Raw genomic sequence first — 27,012 nt, 5'->3', positions numbered from 1 at the left:
GTCACGCTATGTAAGGTTAGCATATTGGTCTGCAGAATTCGGACTTGGAGGAATAACCTCCAGAGCTCCTGGTACAATGGAGTCACCGCCTCCCGTTTTGTTTAGGAAGATTATGAAGGCTCGACAGCTGGAACGAGTGTCAACCCCGTATGGCCAAGGGAACAGAGTGCCAGAAGGCCAAGCTGTTTTGCCTTGAGGCTAAACGTAATCTTCCAAAAATGTCTGGCTGTCTGCTGACCATGGATGCTATCCAGGAACTTGCTGAAAGCTGATGCATGACAATCATATCACGGGAGATTTGATTAGACGGAAAGAGCATGCATGGATGTGTACCTTGGCTCTGATGCTTAATGGCTGTGGGGCCACAGGCAAAACATTTTAGCTTCACTGAGCCTCAGTTTCTTACGTGTAAAGCGGAGAGAATAGTACCTATCCTTCTTATCTCACAGGATGATTAAGGAGAACAAATTAAACATGACACAGTTTAAAACACTAAAGTGCTACCCAAGTAGGAGGTAAGATTATTTTCTGAATATACTATGACTGGTGAAGGTAAAGGAGGACTGAGTAGAAAGTGAGTATTTGTATCCAGCCATCTTGGGATATTCCAACCACCCTGCCTCCACCCTTTCCTTTCTTTTCTCTACAGTATTTACTGAGCATCTCTGCCAGGCATTATATCAGATGCTGGGAATGTAACAATGTTAACAGGTTTTGCCTACGTTCAGAACAGAATGAAATACTCAATTTAAGTCAGAAGGGAGTAAAAATACACATGAAAGATAGCTCCTTTCCCCTTTATCCAAGGTCACAGACCCTCTAATTTCTCTCTTTGGAATCCAGTTTGAAATCCTTTGCTTAGACCATTCAAGATCACATGTTTGTTATCTAGGTACCTGGAGATACACAGCATAATAACAATATTCAGACAAATATGACTGTTAAATGGGAGTAATAATTATTAAGGGAATCTTGGTAAGTCATGTAAGAAGGTCTAAATCTTGAGAGGAAAATTGCCTCAAGGTGACTAGGTGGCTCAGTTGGTTGAGCGCTCTTTCTTTTAAAAGCATTTTATTGCCATCCTTATTCACATATTTTCTTTTTTTTAATTTGAATTTTAGTTTACCTTACAATATTGGTTTCAAGAGTAGAATCAGTGATTTATCACTTACATACAACAGTGAGAGCTCATCATGACAAGTGCCCTCCTTAGTACCCATCACTCATCTAGCCCATCCCCCACCTGCCTCCCTCCATCAACCCTCAGTTTATTCTCTGTCATTAAGAGTCTCTTGTGATTTGTTACCCTCTCTTTTCTCCTGCCCCAACCCTGTATGTTCATCTGTTTTGTTTCTTAAATTCCACATATGAGTGATATCACATGGTATTTGTCTTTCTCTGATTAACTTTTTTTGCTTAGCATAATATATTCTAGTTCCATCCACATCATTGCAAAAGGCAAAATTCATTCTTTCTGATGGCTGACTAATATTCCATTGTGCACGCGTGCGTGTGTGTGTGTGTATAATACCATACTTTCTTTATCCATTCACTAGTCAATGGACATTTGGGCTCTCTCCATAGTTTGACTATTGTTGATAATGCTGCTATAAACACTGGTGTGCATGTACCCCTCTGAATCTGTATTTTTGTATTCTTTGGGTAAATACCTAATACTGCAATTGCTGGATCGTAGGGTAGTTCTATTTTCAGTTTTTTGAGGAACCTCCACACTGTTCTCCAGAGTGGCTGCACAAGTTTGCATTCCCACCAAGAGGGTTCCCATTTCTCTGTATCCTCACCAATACCTGTTGTTTCTTGTGTTAATTTTAGCCATTCTGAAAGGTGTGAGATGATACAAATCACATTGCGATTTGTTTTCCTGATGATGAGTGATGTCGGACATCTTTTCTTGTGTCTGTTAGACATCTGGAAGTCTTCTCTGGAAAAGCATCCATATCTTCTGCCCATTTCTTCACTGGATTATTGGAGGGGGGGTGTTGAGTTTGCTAATTTCTTTCTAGATTTTGTATACTAACCTTTATCAGATATGTCATTGGCAAATATCTTCTTCCATTCTGTAGGTTACCTTTTAGTTTTGTTGATGATTTCCTTTATTGTGCTTTTTATCATGAAAGTCCCAATAATTCATTTTTGCTTTTGTTTCCCTTAGCTCTGGTGACTTGTCTAGTAAGAGACTGTTATGGCCAAGGTCAAAGAAGTTGCTGCCTCTGTTCTCCTCTAGAATTCTGATGGTTTTTTTTTGTCTCACATTTAGGTCTTTTATCCATTTTGAATTTATTTTTGTGTTGGTGTAAGAAAGTGCTCCAGTTGCATTCTTCTGCATGTCACTGTCCAGTTTTCCCAGCACCATTTGTTGAGAGACTGTCTTTTTTCCACTAGATATTCTTTCTTGCTTTGTTGAAGGTTAGTTGTGGGTCCATTTCTGGGTTTTCTATTTTGTTCCATTGACCTTTGTGCCAGTACCATACTGTCTGGATGACTACAGCTTTGTAATATAGCTTGAAATCTGGAATTGTGATGCCTCCAGTTTTGTTTTTCTTTTTCAGGATTTTTTTGGTTATTCAGGGTCTTTTGTGGTTCCATACAAAATTTAGGATTGTTTGTTCTAGCTCTGTGAAAAAATGCTTATGGTAGTTTGATAGGGATTGCATTAAATGTGTAGATTGCTTTGGATAGTATAGATACTTTAACAATGTTTGTTCTTCCAATCCATGACCATGGAATGCTTTTTTATCTTTGTGTCCTCTTCAGTTTCTTTCATAAAGTGATCTATAGTTTTCAGAGTATAGATCTTTCACTTCTTTAGTTAGGCTTATCCCTAGGTTATCTTATCGTTTTTGGTGAAATTGAAAATGGGACTGATTCCTTGATTTCTTTCTCTGCTGCTTCATTATTGGTGTATAGCAATGCAAGAGATTTCTACATGTTGGTTTTTCTAAATATATATTTTTAATGTTTATTCATTTAAAAAAATTTTTTTACATTTATTTATTTTTGAGAGACAGAGAGAGATAGAGCACAAGTCGGGGAGGGGCAGAGAGAATGAGACCCAGAATCCGAAGCAGGCTCCAGGCTCCAAGCTGTCAGCAGAGAGCCCGACGCGGGGCTCGAACCCACAAACTGTGAGATCATGACCTGAGGCAAAGTCGGACATCTAACTGACTGAGTCAGTTGCGTCCCTCTGCATGTTGATTTTATATCCTGTGACTTTGCTTACTTCATGTATTAGTTCTAGAAATTTTCTGATGGAGTCTTTTGGGTTTTCTACAGAGGGTCATGCCATCTGCAAATAGTGAATGTTTGACTTCTTTCTTGCCTAATTGGATGCCTTTATTTCTTTTTCTTGTTTGATTGCTAAGGCTAAGACTTCCAGTACTATGTTAAATAGTAGTGATGAGAGTAGACATCCTTGTCTTGTTCCTGACTATAGGGAAAGGCTCTCAGTTTTTCCCCATTGAGGATGATATTAGCTGCTGGCCTTTGTATATGGCCTATATGATGTTGACATATGTTTCACCTGTCCCTAATTTGTTGAGGGTTTTTATCAAGGATGGATGCTGTATTTTGTCACATGTTTTTTCTGTATCTATTGACAGGATCATATGGTTCCTATCCTTTCTTTTATTAATGTGGTGTGTCATGTTAATTTATTTATGAATATTTAACCAGACCTGCAGCCCAGGAATAAATCCCACTTGATCATGGTGAATAATTCTTTTAATGTACTGTTGAATTAGATTTGCTAATATCTTCTTGAGAATTTTTGCATTCATGTTCATCATGGATATTGGCCTGTAACTCTCCCTTTTAGTGGGGTCGTTGGCCTTGGAATCAAGGTAATGCTGGCTTCGTAGAATGAGTTTGGAAGTTTTCCTTCTATTTCTATTTTTTGGAATAGCTTAAGAAGAATAGGTATTAACTCTTCTTTAAATCTGGTAGAATTCCCTTGGGAAGCCATCCAGCCCAGGACTCTTGTTTGTTGGGAGATTTTTGATAACTGATTCCATTTTTTTTTTGCTGATTAGGGGTCAGTTCAAATTCTCTATTTCTTCCTGTTTCCATTTTGGTAGTTTGAGTTTCTAGGAATTTGCCCATTTCTTCCATATTGCCCAGTTTGTTGGCATATAATTTTTCATAGTATTCTCTAGTAATCGTTTGTCTTTCTGTGGTGTTGTTTTTGATCTCTTCTCTTTCATTTGTGACTTTATCTATTTGGGTCCTTTCCTTTTTCTTTTTGATAAGTCTGCCTAGGGGGTTATCAATTTTTTTAATTCTTTTTTTTTATTTTACATTTTTTAGAAGTTTATTTATTTTGAAAGAGAGAGACAGAATGAGCAGTGGAGGGGCAGAGAATCCCAGTCAGGCTGTGCACTGTCAGTGCAGAGCCCGATGTGGGGCTCGAACTCACTAACTATGAGATAATGACCTGAGCCAAAATCAAGAGTTGGACGCTTAACTGACTGAGCCACCTTTTTTTTTTTTTTTTTAATGTTTATTTTTTAATGGGGAGAGGCAGAGAGGGAGAGGGAGACACAGAATCTGAAACAGGCTCCAGTCTCTGAGCTGTCAGCACAAAGCCCAACGTGGGTCTGGAACTTGGGAATGGCAAAATCATGACCTGAGCCAAAGTCTGACTCTTACCCGACCTGACTGAGTTACCCAGGTGCCTCAATTTTGTTAATTCTTTCAAAGAACCAGTCCTTAATTTCACTGATGTGTTCTAATTTGGTTTTTTTGCTTGTTTCTATATCATTTATTGTTGCTCTGATCTTTGTTATTACCCTTCTTCTGCTGGCTTTAGGCTTTATTTGCTGTTCCTTTTCCAGCTCTTTTAGGTTTAAGGTTAGGTTGTGTATTTGGGACATTTCTTGCTTCTTGAGATAGGCCTGGATTGCAATATTCCCTCTTAGGACTGCCTTTGCTTCATCCCAAAGATTTTGGACTGTTGTGTTTATATTTTCATTTTCTTCCATGTATTTTTTTATTTCTTCTTTGATTTCCTGGTTAACCCATTCATTCTTTAGTAGGATGTTCTTTAATCTCCATGTATTTGAGGGCTTTCCAAATTTTTTCTTGTGGTTTTACAGTGTTGTGAAAAATACACATGATATGGTATCGATTTTTTTGTACCCGTTGAGGGCTGATTTGTGACCCAGTATGTAATCTCTTCTGGAGAATGTTCCATGTGCACTCGAGAAGAATGTGTATTCTGCTGCTTTTGGATGAAATGTTCTGAATATATCTGTTAAGTCCATCTGGTCCAGTGTGTCATTTAAAGCCATTGTTTCCTTGTTGATTTTCTGCTTAAATGATCGGTCCATTGCTCTAAGTGGAGTATTAAAGTCCCCTACGATTATGGTATTATTATCTATACATTTGTTTATGTTTATGATTGATTTATATATTTGGTTTCTTCCAAGTTGGGGGCATATATTTTTACAACTGTTGGATCTTGACAGATAAACCCTTTAATTATGATATAATGCCCTTTTCATCTCTTTGTTACAGCCTTTGTTTTAAAATCTAGTTTGTCTAATTATGGCTACTCCGGCTTTCTTCTGACATTCACTGGCATGACTCTTGATTTCAACTCAGGTCATGATCCCAGGGTCATGGGACTGAGCCCCACATCAGGCTCCGCAATGAGTATGGAGCTGCTTAAGGTACTCTCTCTCTCTCTGTCTCTCCCCATCCCCCCTGCCCCTCTCCCATGCTTATGCTCTCTCTAAAATAAAACTGAAAAACATTTTTTAATTGCTTCTTTTTCATTAAGTTCCTGGAGAAGGGAAAATTTTGGGATTTGCAAGTGAATAATGGTGGTAGAGATGTAAAAAACTGGTTGGGTGAGCTTCTCAGAACTACAGGACAGCCATTTAATAGAAGCTAAAAATCAAGTGGCATGATAGGAAATAGGGAGAATCAAAGGGTACGAAATTGAGGGTGTCTGAAAATACTTGGTGAAATCTTTTGGTTTTTATGAATTGTTCCTGGTTATGAAAACATTAAGATTATTTGGGGGGAGATTTTCCTGGGAAAAAAGAGTAAAAGAAATCCTTATTCTCTTGCTATAACCACTGAGAACATTAATGAGTGAGCTATAGTTTCATCTGTTTATTATAAAATTAGAAGGAAACTATATAATTTCTTTCCTGTTTAGTCTACTGATAACGTAGTATAAGCATTATTTTTTTTAATTTTTTTTAATGTTTATTTTTGACAGAGAGAGAGAGAGAGAGAGAGACAAAGCATGAGTGGGGGAGGGGCAGAGAGAGAGGGAGACATAGAATCCGAAGCAGGCTCCAGGCTCTGAGCTGTAGCCCGACGCGGGACTCGAACTCACAGACTGTGAGATCATGACCTGAGCCGAAGTCGGATGTTCAACCTACTGAGCCACCCAGGCGCCCCTAGTATAAGCATTATTAAATAATCTTTTAAAATTAAAAAAAATCATGGTTATAACATATAACATAAAATTGATCATCATAACCATTTTTTTAAACTCTCTTTTTTTTAATGTTTATTCATTTATTTTTGAGAGACAGAGAAAGCTGGGGAGGGACAGAGAGAGAAAGAGAGAGAGGGAATCTCAAGTCCAATGTGAGGCTCAAACCCATTAACTATGAGATCATGACCTGAGCCGAAATCAAGAGTTGGATGTTTAAACCATTTTTAAGTGTACAATTCAGTAGTGTTAAGTATATTCACATTTTTATGCAACAAATCTCTACACCTTTTTCATTTGGTAAAACTGAAGCTTTGTACCATACCTTTTCAACAACTCCCCATTTCCCTCTTCCATCAGCCCTTGGCAACCTCCATTCCACTTTCTGTTTCTATGAATTTAACTATTTTAAATACTTCCTATGAGTGGAATCTAAAATGTTAAGTTTAATGGGCTGTCAAACATTCCATCACATGAATGTACCAAACTTTATTTAGCAACTACCTTATGGTTGGCTAGTTAAATTTGTTGCCATAAGTAATTACGATGCAGCAAGAATTTCTTGCATGTAAATCACATTCTGACCATTTTCTCAGGACAGATACCTAGAAATCAGATTACGAGATTAAAGGGCATGGACATCGTTTGCAAATGACATCTTTTCAGAAATTATATTTTCTAAGTGTTGAACGTTATCTTTTTGTACATTCAATTTTTAAATATTTAACACTCTTGGTACATTTGGAAAATGGCTTTCCAGAAACTTTTTGGCAATTTGTGCTGCCACCTGAAGAGCATGAAGGTCACTGAGAGTCTCCAGATGCTCCCTTAACAGCTTTGAGTGTTACCGCTTAAAAACGCTTTGCCAATATTTTTAGATTAAAAATTAGAATTTTAATTGAATGTATAGCTCTTTCATTAATAGTAAGATTAGCAGCATGCCATTTTGGATCATATAATTTTTTTTTCCTGTATAAATTAATTTGTCTTTAGTTTTCCCTTTTCTTTCTAAAGCACCCCATTATAACATTATAAAATTAATTTTAGAAAGTAAACTTTATACTTTTCTATATTTCTATAGTTAACACCCCATAGTGGAAGACTTCGAACCTGGGTTTGAGCATCTTTTATTCTGGGGCACCTGGGTGGCTCAGTCGGTTAAAAGACAGACTCCTGATTTCCGCTCAGGTCAGGTCATGATCTCACTGTTTGTGAGTCTGAGCCCCCATCAACCTCTGCGTTGACAGTGGGTGGGGGGGTGCAGCCTGTTTGGGATTCTCTGTCTCTCTGCCTCTCTCTTTCTCAAAAATAAATAAAAAGGGGCACCAGGGTGACTCAGTCGGTTGAGTGTCCAAAATCGGCCCAGGTCATGATCTCAAGGTTTGTGGGCTCAAGCCCCACTTCTGGTTCTGTGCTGACAGCTCCGGGCCTGAAGCCTGCTTCAGATTCTGTGTCTCCCTCTCTCTCTGCCCCTGTCCTGCTCACCCTGTCTCTCTGTCTCTCTCAAAAATAAATTAACATCAAAAAAAAAAAACATTAAAAAAAGCATCTTTTGTTCTGATCCTTAGGGCCATGTAAAGTCCTTCTAAAACTAAAAACAAGTAGTCATGGTTTCCCACTGGCGATGGAAACAGTGCCGGGTTCTACTGCCTCTTGGTTGATAAAACAGGATGCCAGTTGGCTGAACATAAATTAGACATAAATTAGCAAATCCTGACTGGCAACACCCAGAAACCACCAGGACAAGTCGTTAAGACGTTGCAAAGGCAAGACGTGTAGGAGAGTGTGGGAGGGGACTCAGGACAAGATCCACCGTGCGGACCGAGAGTTTCACTAATTCCTGCAAGCTGCTGGTGACAACTCCAAACTGAGAAGGCAAACATCTCGCACTCACGCCCCCTGTGCGCACTGCTCTGACATCTCCTCGGGGGATAGGACTTGGCTGTCCGCAAGCCACCAGGCCTCGACCACCGAATCCGAGGATTTCTGGGGCTGGATGACTCACCGCGTGGGGGCGCTCCTGCGTCACAGCTGGGGTGGTCGGCTAAGGCGTGTTGAGTCCCCGGCCTCGCCGAGCGCCTGCAGTGGACCCCAGGGCCCACGCCTCGTCCCAGTTAGGGCCCTGGGAGTTCATTCATTCATTCATTCATTCACTCACTCACTCAGTGGACTTCGCCCTGCGACGCCCTCCCGGTGCGTCCGGGGAGGCGGGGCGCCAAGGGAGGCGGCCGGACCCGCGGGAAGGGCGACCGGGGTGGGGGGGGGGGGGAGGACGCCACACAGGGGGGGGGGGGCGGGGGGGGGGGGGGGGGGGGAAGGACGCCACACAGGCGGCGGGGACCGGGGCGCGCGGAGGCCGGCGGCTCAACGCTACCTGGGGGCGAGCGAGTGAGGTTCAGGCCCTCCGAGTCCACGGCCTGCAGGTAGAAATAGCGCACGGGCAGGACGACGCCGGGCCGCAGCCCGGGCCCCCACACCAGGCTCCGCGGCGCGCTCACCGACGCCTCGGGGGCCCCGGCGCCCACGAGCAGGGCGAGCTGCAGCGGCAGCAGCGCGGCCCGCGGGAGGCGGGGCATGGTCGCCGGGCCCGGAGGTCAGCTCGGCGCCGGCGGCGACGGAGCGGCGGGGCGGCGGGGAGGGGCCGGGCTCCGGGGCCGGGCCTGTGCGCGGCCTCCCGCCGCCCCGCCCTCTCCGGGCCCCAAGCCCCGTGCGCCTCGCCCTGGGGTCAGCGGAGGGCGCGGCTCCGAGCGGCCGAGGCTGCGAGCCTGCGCCCTCGGCCGCCCCCTCCTCCGGTTGCCGGAGCTCACCAACTGTTTTTAAAGGACGCCAGCACAGTGGTGATTGCGGGGTGGGGGTGAGGGGGGCGAGCCAAGGGCCCCCGCAGCGAAGAACTTCCAAGTCGTTTAGGAAGATGCCTCTAGCCCACGATTTCACTGGGTTTGCAAGGTGCAGAGCGACTGGCACGGTCCTGGCTCCCCTCCCCACGCCACCTCTGAAAGCTCTGTGGTCCTCTGCTCTGAGATTCCCCCAGCTTCTCCCTCATCTCCTTCCCCCTACACTCGGCTTTTCTCGACAAGTGTTTTCGGAGCGTCCACTAGGTTTGCGACAGACCCCAAGGGAGCTGTTGGGCACCGGGGTAACCGGATTCGGGGCGGAAGGCTTACCTTGAGCCTGGCCGGTGAGCTTCCCGTCTGTCAGGTGGCTCCTGTCCCCTGAAACTGATGAGGTATGACTGGTCTTGGTCACTCAGATGTGGAAGGTGGGTTCGGGGAGAGACTGGCAGGATCCCTAAGCGCTGGAAGCCACTGGCTGCCTTGTCTTCTGACTGATCCACATTTGTTAATTATTTTTGTTTCTTTTATCTGCTTATGGTTCAAATCTATTCCAAGAAAATAAACACTGTGCTCGGGCTGCGTGAGCCGGGGCGAACCCGAAGTGGAGTGGACACAGGGATTCTGCACCCTCTTGACTCAGGACCCCTATTCAGAAACGCTAGAACCAGGCACCCTCTCTGTTCATCTCCTGGCGGTAATTGGACTACCCAGCATTCTTGCTATGATTCCCTTTTACCAGGGCACAACCCGTCCCAGTTCTCTTGACCCATTTTAGGAATACTGAGTAGAGGTTGTAGACAGTGTTCTTTGTATTTTAGAAAGATCTTCAGAAACTGGTAGTAAATCAGTGGTAAATGATAAGGCCAAAGTGTAGCATTATTTAGTACTACTTTCATTGATAGGTTTTATTTGTGGAGTTGTCTGCATGCTTTAAATGGAAAGCATTGCTGTGCTTTAGCTATCACTTTGAAAAATTGTGTAGAACACATTCACATTCTTCCAAAATCAGACTTTAAAAAATTTCTGGAGAAATAATCTGAGGGTTAGCTGATATGAGAGGATATGATTTGTAAAATATGGCCATATATATATATATATATATATATATATATATATTACATAATATATCCTAATATATTACATAATACTTGTGGTAACACCCAGTATTTTTTGAGCACGTTATCAAGCCATACAATTGTATCTGAACTCCTGTTTAGCAATACTGAATCTATACCAACCTGTTTTTTTTCTCATTTTAATCTGTATCTTTAAAAGCATCTCTCTTCAGATCAACCAATGCCTTGACTAGATTCTTTTTTTTTTTAGTGTAAAAATTTTTTTTTAATGTTTATTTGTGAGAGAGAGAGAGGCAGACTGCGAGAGGAGGAGGGGCAAAGAGAGAGAGGGAGAGACAGAATCAGAAGCAGGCTCCAGACTCTGTGCTGTCAGCACACAGCCCGATATGGGGCTCAAAACCACGAACTGTGAGATCATGACCTGAGCTGAAGTTGGATGCTTAACCAACTGAGCCACTCAGGCGCCCCTCGATTCTTTATCATAAATCAAATTTCAAATACTTATTCAATGTCTACTATGTTTTAGACATTATACTTTGACTATAAAACTCGTGTGGCTTAGTGGAAAGACCACAGTGTATTGTGGTAGGTGCTAAAATATGGGTGTTGAGAACTGTACAGGGACTGAGATTCTAGCCTCTTAGAAACTAACAGATTAGCCTGTTACTGTTTCACGGATGCTATCAAAAGACACAAGACTCCTGGGTCAGAGACAAAGGACTTTATTAGTCATTGTCAGAGTTTCACGTTGGTTTGTGTTGGACCCCCATGTTCCCCGATCTGGGCAGAATTGTGTTTCTCCATAATCCATATATTGAAACACTAAGCTCCATTACCTCAGAATGTGTATTTGGAGGTAGGGCCTTTAAAGAGATGATTAAGTAAAAGTAGGCCGTTCGGATGGGCCTCAATCCAATCTAACTGGGGTCCTTATAAGAAGAGATTTGGGGGCGCCTGGGTGGCTCAGTCGGTTAAGCATTTGACTTCTCGGTTTTGGCTCAGGCCATGATCTCACAGTTTGTGGGTTTGAGCCCTGCACTGGGCTCCATGCTGACAGTGCAGACCCTGCTTGGGATTCTCTCTCCCTCTCTCTCTCTGCCCCTCCCCTGCTTGCTCTCTATCCCTCTAAATAAATAAATATTAAGGGAAAAAAAAAAGATTTCAATTTGTAGCTGATCTCTTAAGCAGAGGCACTGGAAACTTCACCATCATTTGCTTTATAGACTGTAAATGGAGGATAAATACACAAAACTCTCTGGTGCACTATACAGGCTTGCTACAGTTCGTAAGTGGCATCTCTGCCCTTGGTTTCTAGGGTATCTTTGTATCCTTGTAATAAATTACTCTTCTGACTTTAGAGAATTGTCTTTTTCAGTGTCATTAATTAATAAAAACCTTACATGGGTTAGAGGAGCTTAGACCCCATAACATGCGTGAAACATTAATTATTTCAATAATATTTAACACCTACTTCAACACCTTCATTCTCCAGGGTGCTGGGGATTTAAAGTCAGTGTCTGCCTTTTTTTTTTTTTTTTTTTTTTAACGTTTATTTATTTTTGAGACAGAGAGAGAGACAGAGCATGAACGGGGGAGGGGCAGAGAGAGAGGGAGACACAGAATCGGAAGCAGGGTCCAGGCTCTGGGCCATCAGCCCAGAGCCCGACGGGGGGCTTGAACTCACGGACCGCAAGATCGTGACCTGAGCTGAAGTTGGACGCTTAACCAACTGAGCCACCCAGGCGCCCCTCAGTGTCTGCCCTTTTATATAGTGCAGTTCCTAGCATGGGTTTTAGATTGTGAGACAAGTGCTTTAAATATTAACTTGCTTTTAGAACCTCATCATATAGGGGTATTTCCACCCCAGGCACCACTCCTCACTGGTCCAGCCTGAGTCAGGCACCCATCTCCGAAACAGTCAACTGTGCTCACACTCTTAGTGTCTTGTAAGAACATCGATTCTTCCACAATAAGCATGTATGTGGGGATGGTGGTGAGACGAGTGTCTGTGTGTGTAAGAGAGAATGAAGTTCCCAGAGGAAAGGAAAAAAAGTGACTGCTGGTGAGACAATCATATCGGTCTCCATTGCATACCTCCAAAACATTTCTAGAACTTCTTCCAAGTTTACTCTAGACTGGAATGACAGGAAAACTTGGAAAGAATGGTCGGGGAAAAAAGCATGAGCTCAGAGGGAAAATTAGTACCAGCATTTATTTTATTAAAACAGAATATTTCCAGGGTTACTGGGTGGCTCAGTCGGTTAAGTATCAGTTCAGGTCTTGATTTCAGAGGGAAAATTAGTACCAGCATTTATTTTATTAAAACAGAATATTTCCGGGGTGACTGGGTGGCTCAGTCGGTGAAGTATCAGTTCAGGTCTTGATTTCAGCTCAGTTCGTGATCTCATGGTTTGGTTAGAGAGATCAGAAATTGAGCCCCTTGTAGGCTCTACCCTTCGCCCCATCAAAATAAATACACTTTAAAAAAACCACAACAACACAATATGTCATGAAAATTTAAGTAGAAATTAAAGGTTTTTTTCTTTACCTTTTAACAGAAAATAACATTAAATATTCTCCTGGAGAGTAAATCTTTAAAACAATTGTCTTTAATTCTTTATCTATATACCGATATATAATTCTAAATGCACAAATATAATCATAGTTGTACATACACGTGTATATTTCTACATATTCTTTTTTGGAGGTGATCTTGGCTACCCTTTCTCTCTCCCTTCCCTTGTTAAATATACCTCCCAAACCCTACCTGGCCACAAAGCAAATAACATATTAGCCTCTTCTGTATCCTCTCATATGTACACATGCATATGCAGGTTTTTTATTAATGCTTTTTAGAAAATGAGATTTTGCTTTTCTCACTCAATAGTACTAATACAAATTCTCCTAAGTCAACTGATACAGTTCTACTTTATTCTTTTTAATGGCTTCATAATATCACATAGGTGGATGTTCCATCATATTTTCAGTCATTTCTTTTTTTCTAATTTTTTCTTAATGTTTATTTACTTTTAACACAGAGGGAGGGAGAGACGGAGACAGAGACAGGGACAGAGACAGAGAGAGACAGGCATGAGCCAGGGAGGGGCAGAGAGAGAGAGGGAGATACAGAATCTGAAGCAGGCTCCAGACTCCGAGCTGTCACCACAGCCCCCAACACGGGGCTCAAACTAACAGTGAGATCATGACCTGAGCCGAAGTCGGAACCTTAACCAACTGAGCCACCCAGGCGCCTCACCCTTTTTTTAATGTTTGTTTATTTTTGAGAGAGAGGGAGAGTGTATGCGTGGATGGGGGAGGGGCCAAGAGAGAGGAGGACAGAGGATCAGAAGCAGGTCTCTGTGCTGATAGCACAGAGCCCAATGCAGGGTTCCAACCCACGAACCACGAGATGGTGACCTGAGCCGAGTCAGACACTTAACCGACTGAGCCACCCAGGTGCCCCTCGGTCATTTCTCATTGAGTGTGCCGTTGACAGTTTTGGCACAACGAACATCGTAGCAATAAAAATGCTTACATGTAAGTCCGTCCATACTAGTGCTGCTGTTTCTATTGCAGTGACTTCCCCGGGGTGAATGCAGTGAGTCTGTGTGTTGGTTCCCTCCTGATGTGGCATCTTCCTGTTCATAACAGAGACAGACAGCTGCTCCCATGGCAGTCCAATGCTATGACATGATTTGAGATATTGGTGCTGGAATTTCCACTGAATATCTGTTTTGTCTTCCCTATCAGTGTGTTTGTGAGCAAACTGCAGATGCTTTACGAGGAGGCCTTTTTTCTCTGAGCCAATCTCAAGAGGATTATGTTGTCTACAACTAAAAATCCTGGCTGAACCAATGTACTGTGGTAAATTTTAATAAGACACCGCACGTATTCAAGATGACAACTCTCTGCTGTCCTTGGTAAAGAGCCTTTCAGTTGGTTTTCTAGAAAAGACACAAGATGAGTACAAATCTATTGATTTGTTAATGTTGCGTGTCTTATATTTCAACTGGAAAGAACTGTTCAGTTTTCACCAATGCTACTGGGCAATGGATAACCCAACTCCATGGAGCTCCCTCTTCCTCTCAGACAGAGATGCCAGACTTTCTTCATTCCTCCTCTGGTCTGCAACCAGATAGACTGATCTCCCTGTGTTGGTTGATTGCTTTTGCAGACGAATGAAAAAGAGAAGTCAATGTGTTTTTAAAACTCCATATAAGGCTGATCTCATTCAACAACCAGAGAGATTTGTTTGAATGCATCTGGCACCCCCCATCTATCCCTGCCACCTTTTTAGAATTTTTCCTGAAACTTTCACACTTAAAAAATAATCATTTGAGGCTGGGAATAAAAAAAAAACAAAAAACAAAAAACAAGTCAAAAGGTGCATCTGTTTAAATCATTTATTTCAACACAGGCGTTGTTTTAAATCTGCACCTTGTCTTGTTAACACTTTTCATGTCTAGAGAAAACGACTGAGAACAGATACATAAAAGGATTCTTTGACATTTTAACATTTTAATAAAAGTGCTTAAGGCTTGCTTGCTTCAGAAACACAGGTGTGCCAATCACAGAGAGCCCCTAAGTGGTAATACATTCACAAACTTGCTTGGAAAGTAACATATTTACATATTTACCCCGTACATTTAAACGGGATATTCTAAAGCATTATCACTACTGTTAACAGTAAACTTAGCAATAACTCCACTTCAACCTTCTAGCATTCCGCAGAGAATACTGCTCTTATGGAGGTGTGAGTTTCTCAATTTTAGTACAGGCACCCGTTTACCTTCTATGCAAAGTTGCTTTTATTCACTTTCTATCAGTCAAAACCTTGTTAGTAGCAGCTGGGAGTTTGATAAGCATCATTGTATTTACAATGTAAAGGGGTAAATCATTTAGAAGGAGGTCTCTAAAAATGGAAACAACCTCATGAAGCCCTATTTTACATAAACTTTACAGGGTACAGTTGAAGTACATTATCTAAACAAGTTAATAATTTAAAGGTACTTCTTAGAACAGATTCCCTCATGATTTACTCCTCCATTTACGTGAATGTTTATTTTAATAATGATTGTATCCTTGAGAAAACAAGTCAGGGGTATAAAAATGACGATTATAAATTACTATAGCTATACCAAAAATGAATATTAAAAAGCAGCAGTCTGTATGTTAAAATACATAGAAATTGGCTGTACTTCTTTAACGAAGCGTTTTTATAAAAGTATAAAACTCCAGAAGGTGCTATTTGTGTGAATTTTCGGATTTCTTGATTCTTGAGCCAGACCAACAGGCAAATAGGGCAATAGTGGTCATCAATTAATTACCTTCGAATTCAAATAGTAGATTCTAGTGCAGAGAAGTAGGACCTCGGGGTAGCTGTTCATCCTCACCTTAACTGACGGTTGCTATAGCCTACACTCAGTGAAAAATAAGGTAACTTCATTTCACCTTTTGTAACATACATGTAAACTCAGAGTATTTACTGAAATAGAGCTTGCAAGCCGATCATTTTTCAAAAACTGAGAAGCTTAATATTAAAATATTAACTCTGAATATCTTAAAAATTACATGGAAAACTTAAGTCATGGTTTATGAAAATTTCACTTAAATAATCAGATAAATACAAAAAGGGGAAAGGCAGAATTTACAAACATAAAAAAAAGGGATGGAATGTTATTTGCTCTTTACCATACAAATTCAAATATTCAGAACAGTTGACTTAAAATGCTACGATTAGTCTCTTTGAGCTTGGTATTGGTGGGAGCCTGGACTTTAAAACAATTTACAGATTCAGGGAATAGCTTTCATGTTAGTTACCACATGTTTACTGGTTTTGAGAGTCCCGGAAATGATGTAAACTAGCTGTGGCATGTTGCTTCCGGGCAAAGCAATGGTTACGAGGATAATAATAATATAGTTCTTTCTTGCATTTCTATCAGTTCCAGATCTCGGTTTGCTTCACCAGCACTACCATTATCCTTAATTTACATGGATGAAACAGACTAGGTGAGAAAAATGGAGAATAAAGTTAGGCCAGGAAGCAAATATAAACCAATCAAAATGAAAACCACTCCCATTGACCCTCATAGTATGAAAATCCGGATGGCATTGCTTTCTGTAGTTCTAGTCAATTATCTTCACTGCCATCTACTGGTGTTGATCCTGTTAGGAGAGAAAGTTCCAGAAGTTCTGCCTGGCAACTAAAGAGTTAGAAATCAAGTTATCAGTATGAGATGTATTTAGCCTAGATAAATTATTGAGAGAATCCTAGCGACAAGCCCTTAGAAGTTCTGCCTTATAATTCCCCATGGGTTTGGTAAATGATCCTGCAAAGAAGACTGAATCCCAGGGCGTCTGATCTGACTCAGCAGCATTTGAGGGGCTTGGCCAGTGCTCCCGCTGGATATTCATGACAAGAACATGCACAGAAAAAAAAAAAAAAAGTGTTCTATCCTGCAAATAAAAATAGAGAAACGGATTGTCCTGGAGAAATGAGAAAAACCAGGTGAGGAGAAAGCTGCAGTGAGGATAAGCCAGTCTCATGACAGACGTCCACATACCTGCAGGCCCAGTCATGCTCCCTTCCTAAGCACAGTCTGTGGCCAAGCCACCTTCTGCACCAGCATGTTGCCTAGTCTGAGTCTCATCGACTAGATTAAAATTCAGCCCTTAGGGATGCCTGGGTGGCTCAGTGGGTTAAGCGTCCAACTTCGGCTCAGGCAGTGATCTCATGGTTCCTAAGGTGGAGCCCTGCATCGGGCTCTGGGCTGACAGCTCAGAGCCTGGAGCCTGCTTCAGATTCTTTGTCTCTCTCTCTCTCTGCCCCTCCCGCGCTTGCACTCTCTCTCTCAAAAATAAATAAATGTTAAAAAAAAATTTTTTTTTTAATTCAGTCCTTAACAAGTCACCCAGACCGTACCAACGTCTTCAAAGGTATTGCCAGGAGTACTCATATTTTTTGGTTTGAAAGGGATTCAGCTCCTCTTCTGTAACCTCAACAAATACATCAAACATCTGCTCCCTGGCTTCACTATGGATATAACACCATGCCCTTGTGAAAATTTCCTTATCTTTGTTTGAAAGAAAGAAAAAAAAAACCCTAATCCTTCTAAATGCTGACGAGTCAAACAGGATGATAATATTTACTCCATTGTCATCATCCCTACATTTTTTTTAATGTCCTGAATATAGGGCATGGATTGGAAGAGGCCATACAGAATTTTCTGGTTGTTCTGGGTAATTAATAAGTTTTGTGTACGCCTGGGACACTAGGGTTATAAATGACAGTGAAAGGTGTTAAAAAAAGGGAGAAAGTAAAGCAGAAAGCCAAAATTGGATAGTGAATTAGAGATGAAGTGGAGGGAGGGGAGAAAGGCTAAGAATACATACATATATATATATATATATATATATATATATATGTGTGTGTGTGTGTGTAGAAAACGGCAGAGAACCCCCCCAAAACAAGAATTCATTTGTTCTAGAATTTAGGAAGCATATAATGCTTATATATGTTTATATATTATAGAGTGGGGGGAAAAAAAGAGAATCTGGGTAGTTTCAGAGCAGGTGCTGCCCACACTAGATCTTTTTTATATGTGTCCTTCTCAAGGGCATACACATGTACACTTGATTTCCATTACAAACTTTTGGTGGAAAGGTTATATGCATGTTACTGAAGAAGCCTCACAGTTCTGACTCTTTGTCATTTTCATCCAGATAGTATTCGTCATCCGTGGTTGTGTCCGTGTCACAATCTGAGTCTACTGGAGTCTTTTCATAGATACAAAGTGGTGCGCCTGGAGATAAGGCATCTTCCGGCATCTGGCCGCTAGGAGAATCTGAGCTTGGTAGCTCTGTTGGCTGAGGATGGTTAATTACATCATCTTTCAGGAAGCCGGGGTTCTTAAGAAAACTTGGTTTCCATAATCTTCCTTGTGTGAGTGACCTCTTTACATTCTCCAAGAAAGCCAACTGTTGTTCTTTCCCAAAAATTCCATAGTCAATAGGTCTAGATATAGATGTTGCAAACTTGGGCCCCATTTTTGTTCTGCCGCCACCCAAAATCCGGTTTTCATTTCCATCACAGGAGGAAAGCTCAGAAAAGGAACTGAATCTTCGACTGTATCCGCTGTTGCCAGAGAATTCATCCCCAAGGGTCAGTTCACTCAGGGCATTGTCAATAGAAGTGCTCTCAGAAAAATGGCGCCCCCTGACCTTTGGAGGATGACTTTTGCATACCAGATCGCCGTGCACATTGATGCTTTTTAAACTGTTTGAACGATAGGGGTGCAGTTCAGGTCTCCACTCCAGAGATGAAGCACTTCTTTGTTGTTGCTGATAACTGGCCAATGGAATGCTTACTCTAGATTTCTCTGTAGGCTCCAAAGGAAAAGGAGGGTTTATTCTTCTCTGATGGTCAGAGAAGTCTGCTTCCCCGAGGTTGGGGAATGTGGGTTGGGCCAAAGTTCTTGACTCTCTTTCCAAAGTCTGAGCTGCTGTTACATCTTTAGACTTCTCATACTTTGGTGATGATTCTGAGATATTTTTATCCCCATTCTGCTGTAGCTGTGAAATACTGTTAGACTTCGGATTGCTTAAGTGTGTGGAAGCTTCTCTACTGGGTATTACAGGAACCTGGAGAGAGTTCTCTGACTTTTCCACATCCGTTATATCGCAACTCAACCTGCTTTCATTTCTGGACTCTATGGACTTTGGAGTAGGCTCAGGGGACGGCAGGTTGCACTCGGCCGTGCCAAGAGATAAGCTGCCAAAGCCAGAACTGTTCCCACTTTGGGGGAAGATAGTAGCTACGTGTCTTCTGGGGCTTAAATCTTTAGCTGGGAATTTTCTGCTTGCTTTGGACATGGCTGCCAATCTGTGTTTAACTACGGATCTGTTTTTCCCTTTTTCTGGGTCATCCAAGCTGGTTTTCTGTTTACTGTTTCCTCCAGGAAATGAAGGTTGATCCCATGCCAACTTTAGCATTTCATCTTCAGCCTTGCTGTTCTCTGTCATGCTTATCTCCTGACTCCTTGGAGGTAGCTCTCTGGGTTCAGACTGCAAACTATCTAAATCTGGTTCACCTGAACAAGTCCCTTCAAAAAGCTGTAGTTTATGCAAAGCTGGAGTAAGAGCAAAGACTTGGCTTTCCAAGTCAGAAAGTGGTTTACTAGTCTCTTTTTGGAAATCTGTTCCAATTTCCCCTCTTACTTGACTAGGCTGCAATCCATTGGAACTGCCGTCCGCGATCTCTCTCGGAAGGCCTTCTCCAGTTCCAGGAGCTGTGATGGCTATCCTAGTACCTACACATTCCCCGGAACTTCTTCCATTTTGGGAACTTCCAACATTCTCTTCTGAATGGGCTGGGAGATTAGAAGGACCACTGTTGCCCGATTTACTGGATTGCTGACAGTTTTCAGCTTTCTCTTCTGTAACTTTTTTTTCCTGAAGCATTGATGAAGGAGGCAGAGTTTCGCTTTGTGATCTTTTCCCTCTCTCTTTTCTGCTCTCTGAATCACTTAGGGGTGTTTTAGCGAAGTTATCTGGGGAAATCCCTCCAGTTTTAGATTCTCGTTTATGAAGAGAAACACGTGCCTCAGTAGAATCCACTTCCTGTAATGTTGGTTCTGAGGGCCAAAGGCTTGGTAATTGTGAAACGGTCATATTTTCACTGGTGTGAGAAAGACAGTGGGTCTTCTCCTGAGCAGAGGTGACCAGCATCTTTAGACCTTCAGATGAAGGTGTTCCTGACTGCTCTTGGGTAGAATAATTTAGCTTTTCTTTCTCAAAAGCATTGGGAAAGGTTTCAGTCTCCACTTTAGTTGATTCCGTAAGTGAATCGATATATCGTGTATACTTTTCAAGAATGTTAGAGAATTTTTTGCTGTATTTCCTTGGTAGAGTGTAATATACTGAAACCACCTCAAGACATTTTACATTATCTTCATCGCCAGAAACAGAAAACGTACTAGTGGTCTTAAATTTACGTAACGTTTTCCCACTTTCTTTTCTTGACGCGTCTGAAGAGAAAGGCAGAGGGTCTTCGTTTGAAAGGGAAAATAGGCCTGTCCCGGAGGCAGCAATTTTACCATCCTTTTCAGTGCATTCTGGAAAGTATTGCTTTTGGTGGTGTCTTTTTGGCCAAGACAAATCGCTAACAGGTGAATTATTTTCCAGAGGGCTAATGATCGCCTCCCAAGGTTTTAGTGTTACAGCAGAATCATCTGTGTTTGAGACCAAGCATTCTTCTCTTTTGTCTCTCCCATCTGAGGCATCTGGTACCCCTGAGGGACATGACACGGCCCTCTTGATGAGGAACGGAAGTGGTCCTTTTCTAACAGAAGCAAACCCAATGTTTTTCAGGTTTGTCACCTTCTCTGTGGCTTCAGGTGCTACTGGGACCGAGTCTGACACTGCTTTGGAACATTTGCTTTCTGACTCAGAAGAAGTGGGACCGAATTTATTCAATGTATACTTCCCTGCTGGGTGTTCCACATTATTTTTGACTTGGAATGGAAGTGGTTCATTCCTACACGGAGAAGCCATTATCTTACTTTCCGACTTCCTGTTATTGATGAGAAATCTGGCTGATTTCGTTGGTGAGGTGCAGGAAGTCGTGTGAACTTCAGGAGGCTTGGAATTGCTTTGATTCATCTCCACGGAGCTACTGTTATCACTGGTGGGTGCTGATCTCCTTTCCATTTTGCTTAACTTCTCCAGAGAGGCTATGCGTCGCCTTACTTTTCCTTTTCCTTTCCCATCCTTGAAAGGAGAGGGAGAACGCCATTTGGCAACATCAACTGCCTCATTGTGTACAAGTACACACTCATCGTTACGCTTTGGGTTTTCTGAGGGGCTTAGGGCAAACTGATCACTTTGGTCCTTGCTATCATTGTCCTTTTGTGCTCTTTCTCCCGGAGATGGATCCTTGCCCGAAGGACTTTTCCTGGAGAACACTGTTGTTGAAGGAATCGCCGGAGTGTCGAGGAAAGAATTATTCGATGGTGAGGAGCCAGGTAGTATACCCGATGACAGATCTGAAGAATCGTGTGGGATCTTACGACGAGCAGCTGGTTTGCTACAGTTGGTGGAAGGACTTGTGGTACCTTGTTCTTCCTTGGTATCTGAAATAGCAGGCTTTTCTGCAGACTGTGCCTTTTGACCATTAGCAGGTCCAGAGCTCCAGTGGTTATTTTTAATAATGCCTGAAATAGCTTCAGTACTTGCTCTTACTTCCTGGTGACAACCTTGATCTGGGCTGGGCCAAGACGCTGTTGTGCGTTCCTGAACGAAAGCAAGGGAAGTTGCTGAGCCAAGTTTTCTGTCCCCCGTGTGATTCTTATCTTTTTTAAGTTCATTGGAACGCTCTCTGTGTAATATATGAATTTTGGGGCTCTCTTTCCTGGAAATGACTCCAGGTGACCTCTTTGAACTTACTGTGGTAGATGCATTAAAAGCAAACCCTTTGCCCTCGGCTGAGTCCTGGGAGAGGGGATTTTGAACATCAGAGGCATGGTTAGAGGTTACTGTCTGTGAGACCGGTTGGGGGACTTCACTTGTCATGTGTGTCCGGTCCATCTTGTGTAGTTGTTTGTCTTCTTCCCGAAGAGATTCCTTCAAGACTTTCTCCTTAGTCACTTGTGTGACCAAGATACTGGGTGGGCTTTCAGTAAGAGGTGGAGAATCGACCGAATCGCTCTTGGTCACAGTGACTTCCGTATAGCTTTTTATTGGCAGAGAGGCAGGCTTAATTTTGTGCACAGCAACTGTGGGATCCTGAAAGCTCGGCCTCTGAGGGTTCCCTCTGTCATCGGGAATCGGGGGGAAGGAGGTGTTGAATGAGTATGCTAGAGTCGTCTGAGTATTTCCAAACGAGTAAGGTTCTTTGTCCAGGTGTACTTCTGTAGGAGGACCGCCCTGTTGGCATGCTGACCTGCCAGATGTGCTGTGATAGCTGGGACCCGTCCCAGGGCAAACGTTTGGCATGCTGAAATGAGTCGTCTGGCTCTCATTGCCTCGCAACACCTCCGTGCTCTCCAGTGTGGTTGTCTGAGAGTCAAACTGCCAGAGATGTGGCTCTTCATGACCTCTGAAAATATTTGTTTTGTAACCAGGAGAAAATGGTCCCCAGTGTTGAGAGTGAATGCTATGGCTGTGACCAGCTGACACTTCCATGGATATCATTTTGGAGTCTCTGTGAGAAGTGAATGGATGCCTACTTTGAGGGAAGTCAGACCAGAAAGAATGTTCTTCGTGTTGGCCCCAAAGAGGACTTTGTTTAAATCTCTGTTCCCTGTTTCGTCCAAAGGTATTGCTAGAGAAAGATCTAGCAAATGGGTGTTCTTGATGGTAGAATGGCATATTTTCTGAGTCCTCAAATGGGTCAGGACTCATTGCATTATCCATGCAGGAGTCTAAATGAACACCTTGGTAAACACTCTGCGAACGGTAAAATTCGTATCTCCTATTCTCCTGAAAACACCTGGGATACACATACTGGTCAGCAGAGTCAATCTCCATCGGTGAAGGTGCCCCCAGGAATTCTTCGTGGCTCTGCCTACCTCCAGAAGTATCTGATCTATTCCATATAATGGATGATAAAGGAGTTCTCTTGGGGCTTTGCTGGTGTCTTGGTGGTATAAATCCACTCTTGTTCTGAGTTATTGTTGGAAAATGTAAGCTTCTTGTTGTGAAATATATTGTAGCCGGTGAAGTTGATGGCTGCCTGCTGTCGAAACACAGAGAAGTACTACCGAAGCTATTCTTTTGCACGTAATCTTCTTTTGAGAGTCTGGACTCCCTTGTCCTGTACATATCATAAATTGTTTTTGTTCTAGGAGAAAAGGTTTTAAAACCTTCCCTAGGGGTTCCTGGTCTTAGGATGTCATAGATAGACATATTAGAAGCTCCATTATGGTGGTTTTGGTACCTTCCCGTGATATTTCCGTGCGTGTTCCCCCTGGAGTAAAAATGACTGCACTGTGCTCTTGATCCATAGTTGAGAGGTGCTGTGGTATTCCCTGAGCTTGGACATTGTTCCTGAGCCAGTTTATTATCCAAGTCGTCTAAAACTGAAAGGAGAATATGAGTCAGGTTTGTTTTTTTTTGTTTTTTTTTTTTTGTATGAGATTTTACAGTCTAATAATAATGAGTTTTTGAGGTCCTTCTTCAAGAAATAAAATCATTTATTATTTAAAAAAAATTTTTTAATGTTTATTTTTGAGAGACAGAGAGAGCATGAGTAGGGGAGAGGCAGAGAGAGAGAGAGAGGAAGACACCAAATCTGAAGCAGGCTCCAGGCTGCGAGCTGTCAGTACAGAGGCCCGATGCAGGGCTCGAACCCACGAACCATGAGATCATGACCCAAGCCAAAATTGGACGCTCACCCGACTGAGCCACCCAGGAGACTCTTTATATAAATGTGGTGACATTAATTTAGATTATGTTTTTAAGAGACTGTGACTTTTACAAGGTTGTGGTAGAAGTTTCTTTTTTCACGCTTTTCCAAATCATACTTTTTCAAAACTAACCTTCCACGATGCCTTAAGAACATAAAGCTACATTTTTGTTTTCTAACCACAACATTTTAATTGTGGTGTTTTTACTTTTTAGCTCATCTTTTGTGTCACTAGGGTAGCTAAGATATTTCCCACCATGCTTACCTCAGAGGACTGCAATAAGAATGAGAGTCTATAAATAACGCGTGATTTCTTAGTTGTACTGTTAAGCAAATGGCACTACTACCAAAAGCTTAAGCAGGTAATTTATAAACACACTTTATAAAATTTATAGGAGCACCCGGGTGGCTCAGTCGGTTAAGCGTCCGACTTTGGCTGAAGTCATGACCTCACAGTTCGTGAGTTCCAGCCCCGCGTTGGGCACTGTGCTGACAGCTCAGAGCCTGGACCCTGCTTCCAATTCTGTGTCTCCCTTCTCTCTGCTCCTCCCCCCACTCATGCTCTAGCTCTCTAAATAAATCAATAAATACATAAATAAATAAAAATTTAAAAAATTTATAAACATTCTTATTTGGATGGATTTGAGCAACATATAAAATTTAGAGTTCTATACAATATTGTTAAATGATATGCTCATGGTCGATTGTTTTTTTCCTGGAAAAATTAAGACCCATTATCACCCCTATAATATTGTACTTTCTATGTGTCAGGCCCAGTTCTAAACACTTAATTTATTAACTCATTAAATCCTCACATAACCTTATAAGATTGGTACTATTACTGTGCTTGTCTTATAAATGAGGAAACTGAGGCATGAACAGATTCCGTTGCTGGGGACACACAGCTAGTAAGTGGATCCAGGCAGTCAGTCTCCTGGGTCTGCACAATGCAGCGCCTGTGCCATAAAAGCTCGCTTTTCATTCTTTCTTTCAGTGAACTATAAAGATGATTTCACTATAAGCTCATAATGTTACAAGGATTTGAAGTCGCTGCCGTTAAGCAATGTTTGCTCCTGTTTCTCTCAATGGCAAGGTCAGAGGGCGGTGTCCATGTCAGAGTTCAGTGACCTCTTCGTAACACAGAGGACCTAGGGCAATCTGAGCCCCAGAGATCATGCTTACAAGGACCACAGGTTCTGTGTCTTTGAATTGTGTTTATTTAATCATATTTGACCTCTTTTCCTCAATAAAAACCTCTCAGAATTTAAATAGAACCATAATTTTTTAAGGTCTCAAGATTCCCTAAGGGCCATCCTATAGTGGATATACTTTACCACATTCATGTTCCAATAAATACAAACACATAGATTATGTGTTTATTGAAGAAATGTTCATTAATGAGAATCAAAAGTTGTCTGAGAAATAAGTTATGGGATTATTTAAGCTGCTGGAGAAGTCATACCTTTCTTCCTCTGTTACATAAAATGATACATTCTCTCCTTGGTTATTTAAAATTATTTGTCATTAAAAAATTTGATTTGGGGGCACCTGGGTGGCTCAGTCGGTTAAGCATCTGACTTCGGCTCAGGTCATGATCTCATGGTTTGTGGGCTCGAGCTCCGCGTCGGGATCTGTGCTGACAGCTCAGAGCCTGGAGCCTGCTTTGGATTCTTTGTGTCTCTCTCTCTGTCCCTTCTGCCTCAAAAGTAAATAAATAATCATTTAAAAATTCTGATTTTTAACTCTGCAGTGACAGAGTCAGTATTTGTGAACATATGTGGGATGTATCTGCGGACATGTCAACTAGGTTAAGGCAGGTACTGAAGAGAGTTTTGATATTCTGGATTTTCCCCACCCTATTTTATTTGTAAGCTGGTGCTATTTAAGTATGCACAGCCAGCAGAAGAACTAATCTTGAGCATTAAAGATCTATAACTAAGGAATTCTTCAGGGAATCATCCTGAAATAAAAAAATGAAGGAAGAAAATTATCTCCAGTCTCTGAAATAATTCCATATATCTACACACACAAAAATCAAACAGTGCCAAACCGTAAGGTGAGGCAAAAAGGAAACAAAACTATGTAATGAGTAAAAATCCGTCTTTAAAACAAATTGTAATAAAATGTCTCTGATTTCTGTTCTCTGTTTCCAGCTGTTCGTAGTTTTTTTCCCCTTAAAGTCTTTTGCTGCCTACAAGGGCAACATATATATGGTAAATAACAGAAAATAGAGGAAAGTATAACAAAAGAGGTGAAATCACCTGGAATCCTCCCCAGTTATAACACCTCTTAACATCCCCAGATAAAGCTTCTAAATTGTTCAAAGCCACTTATAATCCCAAGTAGTGCTGTTTTATTCATTACTCTTGAGGTAAAAAAAAAAAAAAAAAAAAAAAAAATCTGTGTTTCCTCTTTATTTTCAGAGAAGACAAATCATTTTTTTTCATTTTGTAAACAGTAGCTCTCCTGTACTAGCGAAAGCTGTGTTTTGGAACAGAGATTTTCCTCTGGGCTTCTTTTCTCTGAAGCAAGTTCTCTGCCAGGAGCCATCTTACTGAAAGGCTGACCCCCTAGCTGGACATCCCTCACTGACCACCCCACCTGTCCCAACTACAGAGCCCTTGCCTTTGCCAATCGGATTTAGTTCCTCGGGGTGAAGCTGGTGAATGACTTCAGAGTTCACTTTTAGATGCCCAGCCTTATTTTTGATACCGAATAACTTATGCAAAGAGAAGCCATGCTTGGGGCACCTGGGTGGTTCAGTCTGTGAAGCGTCTGACCTTGGCTCAGGTCATGGTCTCATGGTTCATGAGTTCAAGCCCCGCATTGGGCTCTGTGCAGAGACTGGAGCCTGCTTCAGATTCTGTCTCCCTCTCTCTCTGCCCCTCCCCTGCTCACGCTCTCTCCCTCTCTCTCTCTTTCTCAAAAATAAATAATAAACATTAAAAACATTTTAAAAAAAGGAGCTATGCTTATATAATAATAACATTCATGTGCATGTAGTTACTTTTGGAATCTGTTTCAGTCTTTATTGTCATCTGTTGTACAAGACTAATTGTTCAACAACAGATTTCACCACTGTGCCTTTAGGTACTGATTGGGAACAATAAACGTCTGTTAGGAACAGTACTTTATAGACATATTTCCTAAAAAGGCATTTCCTTTTACCGGAGGTTAATATTAAACATTACTCTCACTCCACAGATTTATCAGCCTTGGTCTGGGCATATTTGT

At 41.9% G+C, this 27,012-nt stretch overlaps 2 protein-coding genes across 4 annotated transcripts in view; both read right to left on the bottom strand.

Annotated features, from left to right (window-relative positions):
* POGLUT3 (protein O-glucosyltransferase 3) overlaps positions 1-9,069 on the bottom strand; it is a 28,695-nt gene extending 19,626 nt beyond the window's left edge. Inside the window, exon 1 of the mRNA XM_049613980.1 lies at positions 8,841-9,069. Within this exon, the coding sequence (XP_049469937.1) occupies positions 8,841-9,042 (202 nt within the window). The 5' untranslated portion in view covers positions 9,043-9,069. The remainder of the gene's footprint in view (positions 1-8,840) is intronic.
* Positions 9,070-17,813: 8,744 nt separating this feature from the next.
* Positions 17,814-27,012, bottom strand: part of EXPH5 (exophilin 5) — a 76,867-nt gene continuing 67,668 nt past the window's right edge. For all 3 annotated transcript variants that reach the window (XM_049613928.1, XM_049613935.1, XM_049613942.1), the window contains one exon: positions 17,814-23,452. In XM_049613928.1, the coding sequence (XP_049469885.1) occupies positions 18,066-23,452 (5,387 nt within the window). In that variant the 3' untranslated portion in view covers positions 17,814-18,065. The remainder of the gene's footprint in view (positions 23,453-27,012) is intronic.

The sequence above is a fragment of the Panthera uncia genome, chromosome D1, assembly GCF_023721935.1.
Source record: "Panthera uncia isolate 11264 chromosome D1, Puncia_PCG_1.0, whole genome shotgun sequence".
NCBI lineage: Eukaryota > Metazoa > Chordata > Mammalia > Carnivora > Felidae > Panthera > Panthera uncia.
Note: the sequence above shows the minus strand (reverse complement) of the source record. Positions and strands in the feature narration are given on the sequence as shown.